The sequence below is a fragment of the Panulirus ornatus genome, chromosome 14, assembly GCF_036320965.1.
Source record: "Panulirus ornatus isolate Po-2019 chromosome 14, ASM3632096v1, whole genome shotgun sequence".
Lineage (NCBI taxonomy): Eukaryota > Metazoa > Arthropoda > Malacostraca > Decapoda > Palinuridae > Panulirus > Panulirus ornatus.
In genome coordinates, this window is record NC_092237.1 from 46,374,932 (window position 1) to 46,394,919 (window position 19,988).

The 19,988-nt window shown below is 40.1% G+C and overlaps 1 protein-coding gene across 5 annotated transcripts in view; it reads left to right on the top strand.

Annotated features, from left to right (window-relative positions):
• Trp1 (translocation protein 1) overlaps positions 1-18,714 on the top strand; it is an 84,149-nt gene extending 65,435 nt beyond the window's left edge. For all 5 annotated transcript variants that reach the window (XM_071669775.1, XM_071669773.1, XM_071669774.1 and 2 more), the window contains 4 exons: positions 1,632-1,765; positions 3,323-3,509; positions 3,880-4,052; positions 17,431-18,714. In XM_071669775.1, coding sequence (XP_071525876.1) covers positions 1,632-1,765; positions 3,323-3,509; positions 3,880-4,052; positions 17,431-17,635 — 699 coding nt within the window. In that variant the 3' untranslated portion in view covers positions 17,636-18,714. The remainder of the gene's footprint in view (positions 1-1,631; positions 1,766-3,322; positions 3,510-3,879; positions 4,053-17,430) is intronic.
• The last annotated feature ends 1,274 nt before the right edge of the window (positions 18,715-19,988 follow it).

The window sequence follows — 19,988 nt, forward strand, 5'->3', positions numbered from 1 at the left end:
GTACTGCGGTCGACATGCTGTGAATGGATTGAACCAGGGCATGTGAAGCTTCTGGGATAAACCATGGAAAGTTTTGTGGGGCTGGATGTGGAAAGGGAGCAGTGGTTTTGGTGCATTACACATGACAGCTAGAGACTGAGTGTGAACGAATGTGGCCTCTGTTCTTTTCCTAGCACTACCTCGCACGCGCGCGAGGGGGAAGGGGGGTTAACATTTCATGTGGGGCATGGTTGCAACGGGAATTGATGAAGGCAGCAAGTATGAATATGTGCGTGTGTGTATATGTATATCTGTGTATGTATATGTATGTTTATGTTGAAATGTATAGGTTTGTGCATGTGTGGGCGTTTATGTATAAATGTGGATGGGTTGGGCCATTCTTTTGTCTTTTTCATTGTGCTACCTTGCTACCGCGGGAGATAGTGACTAAGTATAATAAAAAAATAAAATGAAATATGAAGGAATGCGGAAAAAAGCCTTGCTTGTAGATATAAAACTTTGTGCATTTCACTTTGCACTTGTCCATGTTGAAATCCATGTGCCACATCTCTGACCACTCCATCAATTTGTCTTAATTCCTTCATTTCTTGATTTCTTGTCTAAAAATTTTAAAAGAGGAGTCTTTCAGATACGTGGCAGTGGACATGGCAATAGTTGTAACCATAGGAGCTGAAGAAAACCATAGGGTGGGTAAGGGGGCTAAGGCCCTTAGCACATTGAAATGTGTGAAAAGAGAGGGGCAAATATGGGTATGTTCGTTGGTTTAGTGGTCTCAATGGTTTTGTATGGTTTTGAGGCATGGGCCCAAGATAAAATCTTTGATGGGTGAAGATGGTATAGTGGTCTTGACATAGTTCTATTCATGGGCCTTATGTGATATCTGTAGGGGGCAAAGATGGTTATGTATGATGATATTTTAGTCCTGACATTGTTGTGTGGATGTAAAACTCGGACATTAGGTAAAAAAGTGGTAGAGGGAGGATAGATTGAAAATGAAATGCTTGAGGACTGAGTGTGGTTTTAGGAGGGTTGATTGAATCAGAAATATTACGGGAAAAAAAGGGAGTTGTGATAGTAATAGGAGTATGTATGAGAAAGCTGAAGAGTATGTGCAGAAATGGTTTGGACCTCTGGAGAGGATGAGTGAGGAGAAGCTGAGAAGCAGATGGAACAAGATGTGGAAAACCAATAAGGAGATATGCTATGAGCGACTGGGGCCTGAACATGCAGGAGGATGTAAGGCATGGATGGGATAGAGTGAACTGGAGCTATGTGATGATATACAGTATGTGGAAGTAACATGTGGTCAGCGGAATTAAGCATGGGATGTGAAGTTTTCATGGGAAACCATGGAATACTTGTTAGGCTTTGCTGTGAATAGGGGGCTCTGATTTTTAGTGCATTGTATGTGACAGCTGGATGCGAGGCTTTTCTTCATCTGATCCTGACCTGTTGCTACACAAGAACTGGGAAACTTACAAAAATAAATTATTTTTCATTTGTTTGTTCATGTAGGGTAATATGTCCTGATTTCTGTTCATTGTAGGAATGACACCTTTCCCTAGCATACATATGTGTTTGTGTGTACTTGTATAAAGAAAAAAATATCAAGGGAAAAATTAACTTTGCAGGTGTTTGTTGATGGACCCGATGCCTACGTTTGGATGTACGACCCCATTCCGTTTTGGTATTATATTGTAGGTGGCCTCTGCCTTTTTGGTGCCATTGCAGTTTGTCTCTTCCCTCTTTGGCCACCGAGTGTTCGGTAAGTTTTCATTATGAAATAAACTTTCATTATGTTACATACTTTTGGTTGCCAGTGAAATGTGGATTCATAAATGAAATGTATGGTGAGATTGTAGCTCATCATAAATCTAAGAGGACGATGTGAAGTTAGTTGATGAACACAGCAAGGGATAAGGAAGTTTGAAAGATTTGGGGAGTTGAAGGGAATGGTGGATTAAGATAAGAGTATGGGTTAATAAGGTGTAAAGACATGCGGAAAGATTAGTTTAAAGAATATTAAAAAAGATGTATTTACTCAGAGTATAGAGAAGCAGTACAGAATAAGGTGATGATGTATGGATTACGGTAGAATGGGGTTTCATCAGTGTAAGAGGTCTTTTGTTATGCTGTCTTTTTTATAAACTGGTTATTCCCTGCGTGTTAGAAAAGGTGACTAAAAGAGGAGGGAGCGTGAGGCTGGAAATCCTCCCCTCCTGTTTTTTTAAATTTTCCAAAAGAAATAACAGAGAAGGGGGCCAAGTGAGGATATTCCCTCTAAGGCTCAGTCCTTTGTTCTTAACGCTACCTTGTCAACACGGGAAATGGCGAATATGTAAAAAAAAAAAGAAAAAAAGGAACATTGAAAGTGAATTAATTTGCTATTGGATAACTCTCCTGGGGTAGGTAAATAGGTTGTCAGAAAGATATACTCATGATGTTATTCTTTACTCAATGATAACTCAAGCTAGCAATCTGAGAGGTCTTTAGCTTATATTTCATAATCAGACACGGTTCTTTTAGAATGTGAAGAGCCCAAAATGCAAAAGTATACCGACCTTTAAATTCTTTGCAAACTACTGATCATAGGTATTTAGAGTTTTCTTACTGTTTACAACTTTACACAATTATCTGATGTCAAGCATGCATTTACCATATATGTCCCCCAAAATGTCAGTGTTCCCGAAGTGAAACAGTGATCTGAAAGCTTTAATCCTCTATTTATGATACATACAGTTCACATATACACAAACATGCATCACTTAACAGATATGTGTAAGGAAAGTTTTTCAAGATTTTTTTTTCTGGTTGTATTTGATGAATTTGAATAGTGCTCCCTTTTTTACTGAACATATTTTGGTAATTGTTATACTATGCAAGCCAATTTGTATGTCCTTTTGATCATTATTGAGAACATCTTGCAATCATTATTGCTGCAGATATTTTGATAATTTTCATTAGAACTCTTTTGATATTGAGTACATTTGTATAGTTTTGTGGACCTGTATATGTGGCTAAAACTTAATATGTGTAGAGGCCAGTCTATTTGGAATGCAGTTGCAGCCAGTGACTAAAGCATTAAAGGACGATTGTGCATGGTACCACTGTGCTTTACGTGTTTAAAGCTGCATTTACAGTTTCAGAAGACTGCAGGTTCTGATCGGGAGTTAAAGCTGATTTTCTTAACTTAAAGATGTAAATGAAGTATTAGTCTTTTACGGAAAATCAGATAGACCCACTGAAAATGGAGGAATGACTAAGCTTTGTGTATTTTCTTCACTTGCAAGTACATGTTTGTATAGAATATAACCATTCACAGGAAAGGAGTATATTACTTGAGCGTTGCAGCAGCTGGATTCTTGGGTGTGATTTTGGGCTTGGCTGTGCTACGCTTCATTGTGTTTATCATCATTTGGTTGTTGACCATGGGTGTTCATCATCTGTGGTTGTTACCAAACCTTACTGAAGATGTTGGATTCTTTGCATCATTCTGGCCTCTATATCATGTAAGTTTTTTACATCTAAGAGTTCATCTTTGCATTAAGTAGTATTAATGGCTTTTCATAATTATACTGATGCATCCTTTTTATAACTGTTTTTTGTAGTCCATACTTGAGTAACAGAGTGAGTTACTTAATTTGTTAAACAAACCTGTGATAACTTTGAAGTAAGAACTTAACGAAACAGAATTTCACATGTAGAGTAATAGTGCATTGCAATTCCCAAGTCTCATTTACAGTAATGTGGTTTATTTTTGTGTGTGGCACAGTAGATGGCACATTATTTTATCATACAACTAAACCCACACAAGCAAATTGATAGGTATCTGTCACATCACTCCTGCACTTAGCACAATTAGCAACCTTGCATTTACAGTATGAGTACCGAGGTGCAGGCTATGAAAAGAAAAAGAAAAAGAAGAAAAAGATTAAGGATGAGGATGAGGAAAAAGAACAAGATGATCAAGATAAGAAATCTGATGTAGATGACTTACTTGACAGTCCAGACACAGCTGCAGAAACGGATAAGCATGAGACTGATGTTGACAGGTGAGGTTAATAACTTAAAAGCGAGATGCAATCATATCTAGATATCGCATACAAAGTTGTAGTTCTTCAGATTCCATCATGTTTTATCAAAGTATACTTTAAGTAATTAAAAAAAGTGCACCATTAACTTTGTTGATAAGCAAGCTTTTTGGTTTAAGAAGTTATATACTCAACGAAGATAAGTATTGATTACTGTAATATGGAGACTTTGGTCTATATATGACCTTCGCTGGTAAAGGGCAGTCCCATGCAGTTAGGTTATTTTTTGTATTTTAGAGATTTTCCCCATGTGTTTTGTCCACCTTATGGTAACATCAAGAAGAGACTAACAGCCTCCTTTGCACACATCTAATATCTAAATGTTGTGTGAAATGTACTGAAACCATAGTTTACCATTCGTAGCCTAGCATTGCAGACTTTTCCTTGGTTAACCCTTAGATTTCAGGTTTCAAAAGTTTATCAGGAAAAAAAAGGGACCCTATCCACAATATGCAGAGGGGGGCCTGCATTATCATAGTTAACATTAACCCCTTCATATGCCCTTCTTTAAACCATTAACAGTACATCCCACCATCATATTTCGCATCACTAAATATTTTTGACCCCAGTACATCTCTCTCCATTACAGCATTTCTTCCTTGTTTCCTCTTCTTGTGACACATGTATCATCTTTGTCATTCTTTCTTAATACACCCTCTTTATATCCCCAACCCATTTCAGCACACCCTGGTTGTCCCTTTCATTCACGTATCTAAAACACTTCACTTCCTCCAGTTTTTCTCCATTCAGACTTACTTCCCAATTAACTTGTCTCCCAACCCTACTGAACCTAATAAATAACCTTGCTCATATTCACATTTACTCTCAACTTTTTTCTTTCACACACTTTACCGAACTCAGTCACCAACTTCTCCAGTTTCTCACCTGAATCAGCCACCAGCGCAGTATCATCAACGAACAATAACTGACTCACTTCCTAAGCCCTATCATCCACAACAGTCTGCATACTTGCCCCTTTCTCCAAAACTCTTGCATTCACCTCCCTAACCACCCCATCCATAAACAAGTTAACCAACCATGGAGACATCACTTACCCCTGCTGCAAACCAACATTCACTGGGAACCAGTCACTTTCCTCTCTTCCTACATCCTTGATAAAAACTTTTCACTGCTTCTAGCAACTTACCTCCCACACCATATACTCTTAACCTTCCACAAAGCAACAGAAAACATGTGAAATGAATTTATCTTGCACTAACAATAAATTTATGTGCCTTCCTGGCTGACCACATTGAGAGATTATATGTATTTTTAACAATGAAGGTAAATTTGGTATGGGTGAAATGATATGAAATTGAATAAGCAATAGACAAAATATAGTAACACTAGTGTATTTGAAGAAAATAAGGTATATCCTGTTTTTGTGTATTTATGTTTGTACATACCTCTCATCAGTAGGTTTGTACCTAAGTCATGAACTAATAACAATACACATAATCAAAAATAGCAGTGAAAATTGGGACAAGTAAAAGTGCTACATGATGTGTAAATGCTTGGATGCAGGGTAATTACATTCATTACATTCAGCTTGAACTTGTTGAATATTGGGATAGACTATATTAGGTTCTTACGTAATGCAAAGTTAAGAATTACTAGTAATTGTAGAAAATGATGATATATCCAAATGACACAAGTACTATTTATTTATTTATTTATTATACTTGACTGCTGCTTCCTGTGCTAGCAAGGTAGTGCCAGAAACAAAGAAAGACCCATCCACCCATATACATACATGCTCATATACGTACATGTTTTTTTTTTTTATTCTTTTATTATACTTTGTCGCTGTCTCCCGCGTTTGCGAGGTAGCGCAAGGAAACAGACGAAAGAAATGGCCCAACCCCCCCCCATACACATGTATATACATACGTCCACACACGCAAATATACATACCTACACAGCTTTCCATGGTTTACCCCAGACGCTTCACATGCCCTGCTTCAATCCACTGACAGCACGTCAACCCCGGTATACCACATTGCTCCAATTCACTCTATTCCTTGCCCTCCTTTCACCCTCCTGCATGTTCAGGCCCCGATCACACAAAATCTTTTTCACTCCATCTTTCCACCTCCAATTTGGTCTCCCTCTTCTCCTTGTTCCCTCCACCTCCGACACATATATCCTCTTGGTCAATCTTTCCTCACTCATCCTCTCCATGTGCCCAAACCACTTCAAAACACCCTCTTCTGCTCTCTCAACCATGCTCTTTTTATTTCCACACATCTCTCTTACCCTTACGTTATTCACTCGATCAAACCACCTCACACCACACATTGTCCTCAAACATCTCATTTCCAGCACATCCATCCTCCTGCGCACAACTCTATCCATAGCCCACGCCTCGCAACCATACAACATTGTTGGAACCACTATTCCTTCAAACATACCCATTTTTGCTTTCCGAGATAATGTTCTCGACTTCCACACATTCTTCAAGGCCCCCAGGATTTTCGCCCCCTCCCCCACCCTATGATCCACTTCCGCTTCCATGGTTCCATCCGCTGCCAGATCCACTCCCAGATATCTAAAACACTTCACTTCCTCCAGTTTTTCTCCATTCAAACTCACCTCCCAATTGACTTGACCCTCAACCCTACTGTACCTAATAACCTTGCTCTCATTCACATTTACTCTTAACTTTCTTCTTCCACACACTTTTCCAAACTCAGTCACCAGCTTCTGCAGTTTCTCACATGAATCAGCCACCAGCGCTGTATCATCAGCGAACAACAACTGACTCACTTCCCAGGCTCTCTCATCCCCAACAGACTTCATACTTGCCCCTCTTTCCAAAACTCTTGCATTTACCTCCCTAACAACCCCATCCATAAACAAATTAAACAACCATGGAGACATCACACACCCCTGCCGCAAACCTACATTCACTGAGAACCAATCACTTTCCTCTCTTCCTACACGTACACATGCCTTACATCCTCGATAAAAACTTTTCACTGCTTCTAACAACTTTCCTCCCACACCATATATTCTTAATACCTTCCACAGAGCATCTCTATCAACTCTATCATATGCCTTCTCCAGATCCATAAATGCTACATACAAATCCATTTGCTTTTCTAAGTATTTCTCACATACATTCTTCAAAGCAAACACCTGATCCACACATCCTCTACCACTTCTGAAACCACACTGCTCTTCCCCAATCTGATGCTCTGTACATGCCTTCACCCTCTCAATCAATACCCTCCCATATAATTTACCAGGAATACTCAACAAACTTATACCTCTGTAATTTGAGCACTCACTCTTATCCCCTTTGCCTTTGTACAATGGCACTATGCACGCATTCTGCCAATCCTCAGGCACCTCACCATGAGTCATACATACATTAAATAACCTTACCAACCAGTCAACAATACAGTCACCCCCTTTTTTAATAAATTCCACTGCAGTACCATCCAAACCTGCTGCCTTGCCGGCTTTCATCTTCCGCAAAGCTTTCACTACCTCTTCTCTGTTTACCAAATCATTTTCCCTAACCCTCTCACTTTGCACACCACCTTGACCAAAACACCCTATATCTGCCACTCTATCATCAAACACATTCAACAAACCTTCAAAATACTCACTCCATCTCCTTCTCACATCACCACTACTTGTTATCACCTCCCCACTTGCGCCCTTCACCGAAGTTCCCATTTGCTCCCTTGTCTTACGCACTTTATTTACCTCCTTCCAGAACATCTTTTTATTCTCCCTAAAATTTAATGATACTCTCTCACCCAAACTCTCATTTGCCCTTTTTTTCACCTCTTGCACCTTTCTCTTGACCTCCTGTCTCTTTCTTTTATACATCTCCCACTCAATTGCATTTTTTCCCTGCAAAAATCGTCCAAATGCCTCTCTCTTCTCTTTCACTAATACTCTTACTTCTTCATCCCACCACTCACTACCCTTTCTAATCAACCCACCTCCCACTCTTCTCATGCCACAAGCATCTTTTGCGCAATCCATCACTGATTCCCTAAATACATCCCATTCCTCCCCCACTCCCCTTACTTCCATTGTTCTCACCTTTTTCCATTCTGTACTCAGTCTCTCCTGGTACTTCCTCACACAGGTCTCCTTCTCAAGCTCACTTACTCTCACCACCCTCTTCACCCCAACATTCACTCTTCTTTTCTGAAAACCCATACAAATCTTCACCTTAGCCTCCACAAGATAATGATCAGACATCCCTCCAGTTGCACCTCTCAGCACATTAACATCCAAAAGTCTCTCTTTCGCATGCCTGTCAATTAACACGTAATCCAATAACGCTCTCTGGCCATCTCTCCTACTTACATAAGTATACTTATGTATATCTCGCTTTTTAAACCAGGTATTCCCAATCATCAGTCCTTTTTCAGCACATAAATCTACAAGCTCTTCACCATTTCCATTTACAACACTGATCACCCCATGTATACCAATTATTCCCTCAACTGCCACATTACTCACCTTTGCATTCAAATCACCCATCACTATGACCCGGTCTCGTGCATCAAAACCACTAACACACTCATTCAGCTGCTCCCAAAACACTTGCCTCTCTTGATCTTTCTTCTCATGTTATTTACTTTTATTTATTTTGCTTTGTCACTGTCTCCCGCATTAGCGTGGTAGCGCAAGGAAACAGACGAAAGAATGGCCCAACCCACCCACATACACATGTATATACATACATATCCACACATGCACATATACATACCTATACATTTCAGCATATAATTATGTATACATACACAGACATATTCATACACACACATGAACATATTCATACTTGCTGCCTTTATTCTTTCCTGTTGCCACCCCACCACACATAAAATAGCATCCCCCCTCCCCCCTGCGAGGTAGCTCTAGGAAAAGACAACAAAGGCCATATTCATTCACACTCAGTCTCTAGCTGTCATGTATAATGCACCGAAACTACAGCTCCCTTTCCACATCCAGGCCCCACAAAACTTTCCATGGTTTACCCCAGACGCTTCACATGCCTTGGTTTAATCCATTGACAGCACGTTGACCCCGGTATATCACATCATTCCAATTCACTCTATTCCTTGCCCGCCTTCCACCCTCCTGCATGTTCAGGCACCGATCACTCAAAATCTTTTTCACTCCATCTTTCCACCTCCAATTTGGTCTCCCACTTCTCCTCGTTCCCTTCACCTCCGACACATATATCCTCTTTGTCAATCTTTCCTCTCTCATTCTCGCCATGTGACCAAACTATTTCAAAACACCCTCTTCTGCCCTCTCAACCACACTCTTTTTATTACCACACATCTCTCTTACCATTTCATTACTTACTCGATCAAACCACCTCGCACAACATCTTGTCCTCAAACATCTCATTTCCAACACATCCACCCTTCTCCGCACAACTATATCTATAGCCCATGCCTCACAACCATATAGCATTGTTGGAACCACTATTCCTTCAAACATACCCATTTTTGCTTTCCGAGATAATGTTCTCACCTTCCACAAATTTTTCAAGCTTCCAGAACTTTCGCCCCTTCCCCCACCCTGTGACTCACGTCCACTTCCATGGTTCCATCCGCTGACAAATACACTCCCAGATATCTAAACACTTCACTTCCTCCAGTTTTTCTCCATTCAAACTTACCTCCCTATTGACTTGTCCCTCAACCCTACTGTACCTGATAACCTTGCTTTTATTCACATTTACTCTCAGCTTCATTCTTTCACACACTTTACCAAACTCTGTCACCAGCTTCTGCAGTTTCCCACACGAATCAGCCACCAGCGCTGTATCATCAGTGAACAACAGCTGCCTCACTTCCCAAGCTCTCTCATCCACAACAGACTGCATACTTGCCCCTCTTTCCAAAACTCTTGCATTCACCTCCCTAACAACCCCATCCATAAACGAATTAAACAACCATGGAGACATCACACACCCCTGCTGCAAACCAACATTCACTGAGAAGCAGCCACTTTCCTCCCTATTCGTACACATTCTTTACATCCTTGATAAAAACCTTTCACTGCTTCTAATAACTTGCCTCCCACACCGTGTATTCTTAATACCTTCCACAGAGCGTCTTTATCAACTCTTATCATATTCCTTCTCCAGATCCATAATGCTACATACAAATCCATTTGCTTTTCTAAGTATTTCTCACATACATTCTTCAAAGCAAACACCTGATCCACACATCCTCTACCACTTCTGAAACCACACTGCTCTTCCCCAATCTGATGCTCTCTTGATGTCTTCACCCTCTCAATCAATACCCTCCCATATAATTTCCCAGGAATACTCCAACAAACTTATACCTCTGTAATTTGAGCACTCACCTTTATCCCCTTTGCCTTTGTACATTGGCACTATGTATGCATTCCGCCAACATCAGGCACCTCACCATGAGTCATTTTTTTTTTTTTTTTTTTTTTTTTTTTTTTTTTTTTTTTATACTTTGTCGCTGTCTCCCGCGTTTGCGAGGTAGCGCAAGGAAACAGACGAAAGAAATGGCCCAACCCCCCCCCCCCATACACATGTACATACACACGTCCACACACGCAAATATACATACCTACACAGCTTTCCATGGTTTACCCCAGACGCTTCACATGCCTTGATTCAATCCACTGACAGCACGTCAAACCCTGTATACCACATCGCTCCAATTCACTCTATTCCTTGCCCTCCTTTCACCCTCCTGCATGTTCAGGCCCCGATCACACAAAATCTTTTTCACTCCATCTTTCCACCTCCAATTTGGTCTCCCTCTTCTCCTCGTTCCCTCCACCTCCGACACATATATCCTCTTGGTCAATCTTTCCTCACTCATTCTCTCCATGTGCCCAAACCATTTCAAAACACCCTCTTCTGCTCTCTCAACCACGCTCTTTTTATTTCCACACATCTCTCTTACCCTTACGTTACTTACTCGATCAAACCACCTCACACCACACATTGTCCTCAAACATCTCATTTCCAGCACATCCATCCTCCTGAGTCATACATACATTAAATATCCTTACCAACCAGTCAACAACACAGTCACCCCCTTTTTTAATAAATGCCAGTGCAATACCATCCACACCCGCTGCCTTGCCAGCTTTCATTTTCCACAAAGCTTTTACTACCTCTTCTCTGTTTACCAAATAATTCTTTCTAACCCTCTCACTTTGCACACCACCTCAACCAAAACACCCTATATCTCCCACTCTATCATCTAACACAGTCAACATACCTTCAAAATACTCACTCTGTTAGCCCCCTTCACCGATGTTCTCATTTGATCTCTTGACTTGTGCACTTTATTTACCTCCTTCCAAAACTTCTTTTTATCCTCCCAGAAATTTAATGATAATCTCTCACCCCAACTCTCATTTGCCCTCTTTTTCACCTCTTGCACCTCTGTCGACCTTTTTTTTTCTTTACACTTATTTGCACTATTTCCCTTCATCCAAATGCCTCTCTCTTCTCTTTCACTAATAATCTTACTTCTTCATCCCACCAATCACAACCCTTTCTAATCTGCCCACCTCCCACGTTTCTCATGCCACAAGCATCTTTTGCACAAGCCATCACTGCTTCCCTAAATACATCCCATTCCTCCCCCACTCCCCTTACATCCTTTGTTCTCACCTTTTTCCATTCTGTACTCAGTCTCTCCTGGTACTTCCTCACACGTCTCCTTCTCAGTCTCACTTACTCTCGCCACTCTCTTCACCCCAACATTCTATCTTCTTTTCTGAAAACCTCTACAAATCTTCACCTTTGCCTCCACAAGATAATGATCAGACATCCCTCCAGTTGCACCTCTCAGCATATTAATATCCAAAAGTCTCTCTTTCACGTGCCTATCAATTAACATGTAATCCAGTAATGCTCTCTAACCATCTCTCCTACTTGCCATATGTATACTTATGCATATCTCTTTTTAAACCAGGTATTCCCAATCACCACTCCTTTTTCAGCACACAAATCTACAAGCCCTTCACTGTATCCATGTACAACACTGAACATCCCATGTACACCAGTTATTTCCTCAACTGCCACATTACTCACCTTTGCATTCAAATCATCCATCACTATAACCTGGTCTCATGTATCAAAACTACTTGCAAACTCTCTCAGCTGCTCCCAGAACACTTGCCTCTCATGATCTTTCTTCTCATGCCCAGGTGCATATGCACCAATAATCACCCATCTCTCTCTATCCACTCTCAGTTTTACCCATATTAATCTAGAGTTTATACTTTCTTACACTCTATCACATACTCCCACCACTCCTGTTTCAGTAGTGCTACTCCTTCCCTTGCTCTTGTCCTCTCACCAACCCCTGACTTTACTCCCAAAACATTCCCAAACCACTCTTCCCCTTTACCCTTGAGCTTCGTTTCACTCAGAGCCAAAACATCCAGGTTCCTTTCCTTAAACATATTACCTATCTATCCTTTTTTCTCGGTTACATCCACACACATTTAGACACCCCAATCTGAGCCTTCGAGGAGGATGAGCACTCCCCTTTTAGAAAGTTAAAATACAAGGAGGGGAGGGTTTCTAGCCCCCCTGCTCCCGTCCCCTTTAGTTGCCTTCTGCGTCACGTGAGGAATGCGTGGGAAGTATCCTTTCTTCCCTATCCCAGGGATAATTCTTTCTCCACATGCATGCATATACATACCAACATATACATATATACTTACATATACAAATATACACATGTACATATTCATACTTGCCTTCACATATACAAATATACACATGTACATATTCATACTTGCCTTCATCCATTCCTGATGCTACCCTACCCCACAGGAAACAGCATCACTACCCCCAGCTTCACAAGATAGCACCAGGAAATCGGACAAAAAAGGCCACATTCATTCACAGTTTCTAACTGTCATGTGTAATGTACCAAAACTACAGCTCTCTATCCACATTCAGGACTCACAGATCTTTCCATGGTTTGCCTGACGTTTCACATGCCCTGGTTCAGTCCTCTGACGGCACGTTGACCCCGGTATACCACTTTGTTCCAATTCATTCTATTCCTTGCACACCTCACCCTCCTGTATGTTCGGGCCCAGATCGCCCAAAATATTTTTCACTCCATCCTTCCACCATTTATTTGGTCTCCCACTGCTTGTTACCTCCACCTCTGACACATATATCCTCTTTGTCAGTCTTTCCTCACTCGTTCTCTCCATATGTCTAAACCACTACAACACGCCCTCTTCTTCTCTCTCAACCACACACTTTTTTATTTCCACACCTCTCTCTTACCTTTTCATTACTTACTTGATCAAACCACCTCACACCACATATTGTCCTCAAACATTTCATTTCTAATGCATCCACCCTCTGTACAACCTTACCTGTTTACTAAATACTTTCCTTGTACAGATGTGCATGGTAGTACTTGCTGTACATTATTATCCAAATAAAAGATGAAAGCCGGCAAGGCAGCAGGTTTGGATGGTATTGCAGTGGAATTTATTAAAAAAGGGGGTGACTGTATTATTGACTGGTTGGTAAGGTTATTTAATGTATGTATGACTCATGGTTAGGTGCCTGAGGATTGGCGGAATGCGTGCATAGTGCCATTGTACAAAGGCAAAGGGGATAAGAGTGAGTGCTCAAATTACAGAGGTATAAGTTTGTTGAGTATTCCTGGTAAATTATATGGGAGGGTATTGATTGAGAGGGTGAAGGCATGTACAGAGCATCAGATTGGGGAAGAGCAGTGTGGTTTCAGAAGTGGTAGAGGATGTGTGGATCAGGTGTTTGCTTTGAAGAATGTATGTGAGAAATACTTAGAAAAGCAAATGGATTTGTATGTAGCATTTATGGATCTGGAGAAGGCATATGATAGAGTTGATAGAGATGCTCTGTGGAAGGTATTAAGAATATATGGTGTGGGAGGAAAGTTGTTAGAAGCAGTGAAAAGTTTTTATCGAGGATGTAAGACATGTGTAGGTGTAGGAAGAGAGGAAAGTGATTGGTTCTCAGTGAATGTAGGTTTGCGGCAGGGGTGTGTGATGTCTCCATGGTTGTTTAATTTGTTTATGGATGGGGTTGTTAGGGAGGTGAATGCAAGAGTTTTGGAAAGAGGGGCAAGTATGAAGTCTGTTGGGGATGAGAGAGCTTGGGAAGTGAGTCAGTTGTTCGCTGATGATACAGCGCTGGTGGCTGATTCATGTGAGAAACTGCAGAAGCTGGTGTCTGAGTTTGGTAAAGTGTGTGAAAGAAGAAAGTTAAGAGTAAATGTGAATAAGAGCAAGGTTATTAGGTACAGTAGGGTTGAGGGTCAAGTCAATTGGGAGGTAAGTTTGAATGGAGAAAAACTGGAGGAAGTAAAGTGTTTTAGATATCTGGGAGTGGATCTGGCAGCGGATGGAACCATGGAAGCGGAAGTGGATCATTGGGTGGGGGAGGGGGCGAAAATCCTGGGAGCCTTGAAGAATGTGTGGAAGTCGAGAACATTATCTCGGAAAGCAAAAATGGGTATGTTTGAAGGAATAGTGGTTCCAACAATGTTGTATGGTTGCGAGGCGTGGGCTATGGATAGAGTTGTGCGCAGGAGGATGGATGTGCTGGAAATGAGATGTTTGAGGACAATGTGTGGTGTGAGGTGGTTTGATCGAGTAAGTAACGTAAGGGTAAGAGAGATGTGTGGAAATAAAACGAGCATGGTTGAGAGCGCAGAAGAGGGTGCTTTGAAATGTTTTGGGCACATGGAGAGAATGAGTGAGGAAAGATTGACCAAGAGGATATATGTGTTGGAGGTGGAGGGAATGAGGAGAAGTGGGAGACCAAATTAGAGGTGGAAAGATGGAGTGAAAAAGATTTTGTGTGATCGGGGCCTGAACATGCAGGAGGGTGAAAGGAGGGCAAGGAATAGAGTGAATTGGATCGATGTGGTATACCGGGGTTGACGTGCTGTCAGTGGATTGAATCAGGGCATGTGAAGCGTCTGGGGTAAACCATGGAAAGCTGTGTAGGAATGTATATTTGCGTGTGTGGACGTATGTATATACATGTGTATGGGGGTGGGTTGGGCCATTTCTTTTGTCTGTTTCCTTGCGCTACCTCGCAAATGCGGGAGACAGCGACAAAGCAAAAAAAAAGAAAAAAAAAAAGTTTCTTGCTGTCAAAGATTTTGGTTGTGAGATACTCTGCCTGTAGGTTGTAGCTGGTAGGCAGCCTTTGACCAAGGAGGTATATTAAGGTCCTACCTGCATGGGTCAATATTGGGAGGGTCAGTGACAGTTGCATAGTTAGCCAGCACTTTAGTGGTTACCAAGTTGCACTCTTTTGACATGGGTAACTCTTTTCTTTCTCCCTGCTGGCATTCTGTCCACAAGCATATAATCTCTCCTTGTAACACATTACGCTTAACAAATACTTAACTCACACAACTCATTCTTCCTAACTAGATTTTTCTTCGTCGAGTGCTATGCACTAGTGCTACCTTTTGACAATGGTAGGAGCAGTAGATAGAAGTAGTATGTAGGAACATTAGGTAGAAGTAGTAAGCAGGAACTCTTAGCTTGGAGCATTAGGTAGTAGTAGTATGGTGGAACATTACGTAAAAATTTTAATAGTAGTTGGTAGGAACATTAGGCAGGAGCCTCTGAAAACACTGCACCAGAATTGACCTCTGCCAGTGGCCCACTAAGAGTAAGGCACAAAAGGCTAAGAAGTGGCACTTGAGCTTACCAATTAAGTAGACTCTTTTGCCATGGGCACCTCCTTGAGGGAGTTCCTAAAGGGAACAGGCATCAAGAGATATATACAGATACTTTGTCAGTACCAGCAATGAACATGGTGTGTTCAGAACCTTGAAATACCCTTGGTGGTTGGTACTTCACATAGTCCCAGACATTTCATTGCATGGAAGCAATACTCTTCACACATTACTTTGTCAGTTGGTTCTAGAATATCCTTATGTGCTAACAGGGGAGAAAGAATACTTCCCACGTATTCCCTGCGTGTTGTAGAAGGCGACTAAAAGGGGAGGGAGCGGGGGGCTGGAAATCCTCCCCTCTCGTTTTTTTTTTAATTTTCCAAAGGAAGGAACAGAGAATTGGGCCGGGTGAGGGTGTTCCCTCAAAGGCCCAGTCCTCTGTTCTTAACGCTACCTCGCTAATGCGGGAAATGGCGAATAGTTGGAAAGAAAGAAAAAAGCTAACAGACGTGTGAAGATTGCTTCGTTTATATGCCTCATACTCATACTGCATTAAGATGATCAACAGTATCCTCTAATTCGTTTACCAAGGATCACTTTCATAGTTGCACATAACAGAATTATATCTTGGTCTTCTGTAATACTTTAGAAAGAAGTATGTATCATTTTGGTTCTTTCTATCACCTACACCCCTAACCAAATACTCCATTTTTTACCCATGTGCCATTTTACAGGTGTGCTCATATCCATAAAATGGCATAATATACAACCACTATACAGTATATGTTTTAACAAGTTAAAAAAAATTTTCGTTATTTTTATTCCCAGTAAATGCTGATAATTTAACGCTATATTTACTGTAATGTAGGTAAGGGATGGAAAGTGTTGAATAATAAAAACTTCAAATAGTAGCAGCTGGGAGAGCATTCCGCTTCCATGTACTTCAGCTAGGCAGTGCTCCTTTGATTTGGTCCAAGACCTAGGGTCCAGTGCTTTTTATTTCTTTTAAGCTTGTTCAGGTTGTTGTATCACATAGCCTATATCTTGGAACAAAATATGTTTCGTCTGCTTATATCCTGTTCCTCCTAGACATAGTTTAGAGGGGCCTAATCTTCACTTTTATTCCAGCTCATGGCAAGTGTTGTATGGTTATCTTATTCTTTTAATTACATTTGCCCTCTAAGTTTTATATATGTTCTATGCATTATACACTTATCAAATTCTTAAAGTGGAATTGTATTAAATTAGGAGTATAGGACACCCAACTATCATTGGGATGTTAATGATTGCTTCAGAATACGATTTAAGTAATCATTAAAGGGAAAAAAAAAAATTTGTCTCAAATCATACTGAAAATTTGTGGTTGACGTAAATCTCTCAATCCAGAAACTCCCTTTGAGTGGGGTTGTGAAGATGAACATAGAAAGACAAACTTTGTATAAACTTGTATGATGAGTGAGTATAGATCTATCATGAGAGGTGTTTAGTTGTGGCAGAATCTGGAAGAGATACAAGAGTTATATGAATATGTACAAGACTAGTGTTGGTAACCATAGCGTGTAGGAAGGTATTTAATTTGTGTTGTAATTTGTGGAAATAACATACTGAATGCTGATTACATATTTTACGTTATTTTTCTTTTGCAGGGCTGCTGGTGAAGACCACACTGCTTCAAGTGAAACAGAATCTGACAACTCAAACTCACAGGCATTTGAAATGGTTGAGAAAGATGATGTGGATGCAGCAGAATTAGGGGAGAATGAAACTCCTGAAAAGGGAACAGGTGTTGAAGATCTGCAGGAGGAGAATTCCAAAGATGATACAGATGGAGAAAAGACACCTGAGTCATAGAAAATAATAGTTGTACTTAAATTTTTAATTACTCTAATGGACTTCATAGTTCAACTTGGTTAGTGGCATGTATGTAATATAGCAATCTCGTTTAGTTTGTATTGTATTCCAGTTTTCTTTATTCTGACTTATTTATGACTGGAGAGATGAATGGCTGATTAATGGGTAACTTTCCTCACCTCTAGGATGTAGATAAAGGTATATATATATACATATATATATATATGTATATATATATATGAGGGGTAATTTCAAAACAATTTGGCATTTGCATGTTTTATTCCAGAAACCTTTGCCTTCCATTATTGACTTACTACAAATCGTATCATATTGTAAGATTTTGAAATTTAATGACATCGTAGTGAACTGGATTTTTAATTAAATATTCCCTAAGTATGAAGCCAGCAGAAATGTTTAGCAGCTACAATTTAGTCAGCTGTTTGTTTAGGGCTATGCTTATCATTGAAATATGTCTTTATGTGGAAGGTACATATATGAAGCCCCCAATTTCATTTCTCCTATGCAAGCTGGCCTGGATGCCTTCCCTCCATTTTTAAGATTAATGATGTATAGTGTGACTTTCTCAGTGTCATATACACTTCACAAGGTACAGCAGATTCTGTGCCAAGATTTGCACAAACTGTGAAGCAGGGATTTGAAGGCTTTAGTTTTTTCACCTTTAAGACTCCTTGACTGGGGAAAGGATTATATTTTTTATTTTTATACATGTTGAAAACCTGTGTTTACACCCTTAGACGCCTGTTTCAGTTAGTCACACAGCCAGAACTTAGCAGCTGGTATTAAGTAAATGTAAGGAAATCCTACATTATCTTCTTGAGCAGGAGGTCACCCTTAAAATTAGATCAAATTGAAAGCCATTTCAGTTTATTTAGTACTGCTCACTAATTTTATTGAGTTTAGAGAAACTGATTGATCATTTCTAGGGAGTAGCATAAACTAAAGTTTCTGCTATTACAGTGAGGTTGCTAAGGTCTCTGAATAAGAACAGTTGGTTACATCACATTTTGTATCTATGTATGATGGGTATTATTTTGTAATTATTAAAACAGTACTCTGATCCTACCTTAATTTAATAAAACCTATGGACCACTATTTTCCAGAGGAAAAAGGAAATCCTATAAGATTAAAGTTTACCAAATCTGAGGTAAATAAATGAAAGTGTACTTTAATATTTTGTGTACTGGTATTAAAATAGCTCTAATTACAATTAACAAACCTCATCAGGAAGATATAAGTAACTATGGGTAATTTAAAATAATCTGAAACATTGTAAGATAACAAGAAATGTACTGCAATATTTCTGATGAGTAATGGCATTTCCTTATGCCAAGTAAATGGCAAATAAACTAAAACATCTTGCAAGGGTTATGTATTTGGGAGAAGAGTCACTGAACTGAAGACTGAGTATAAATGCTTGTCAAAGAGGAAAACGAAAATAAATGTCAAAAAAGATTGAAATATATTAGGGGGGGTTAAAAAATGTGATGGTATCATCAAGTACTATAAGGCTAAGATGTACCATTGGTAGAAAAAGCTAAATTGTCTTGAGCTGATGGGAGAACCCAATAAGGATGAAGCTAAATTAGCCATCCCTGAGCCAGAAGCCATTCGTCAGCTGGACGCCAAACAGCTAATTATTAACTGACCCTGTTGGGGAAACTAGCTGAATCAACCTGGCAGTTGTCCATGCATACCAGAAGAGGAAAGAAATTTTCTTACAAGCTGCAGAGCTTGATTACAAGTTAATGTGGTGAACAATAAAACACCACGAGGACTTAAGAAAGTATCATCTCAAGAATTTATGGTAGGTTCCTCAATTATATCAAACAAACTAAAGGCAATGTACCAGATGATTACCTTGGATGGAGATACAGAACTAAAACTGGTTGACTCCCTTGACCCAACCAATGAAAGTATTGTTTTCATTGCATGTCCACCAGAGAGTCCTGGAAAAATATTATTAACCTGTCTTGAAGTGAGGAGTTTGTCATCACTGGCACTTGTGTTTGCTCTTCATTATTACAAACCACTACAAGTTCATATCACGGATGAAATTGATGCTGCACTTCAAGAATGTCTCTTGTTGACAACTTTGTCACTGAATGCCTGAAAAATGCCCAGTTCATTATCATTTCACTGGTCTCCAGATGTTTGGGTAAGAAGACAGAATAATGGGCATTTCCAAGACATATCATGCCACAAATTCAGTAACAAACAACCTATCAAAAATTGGAAATGGTGGAGATATAGGTGAAAAAGCCAATGCTTCTGTGAACAAAGCAAACGCAGCACCACAAGCCTTACCCAAGAATAGAGCTTAGTACAAAGATCA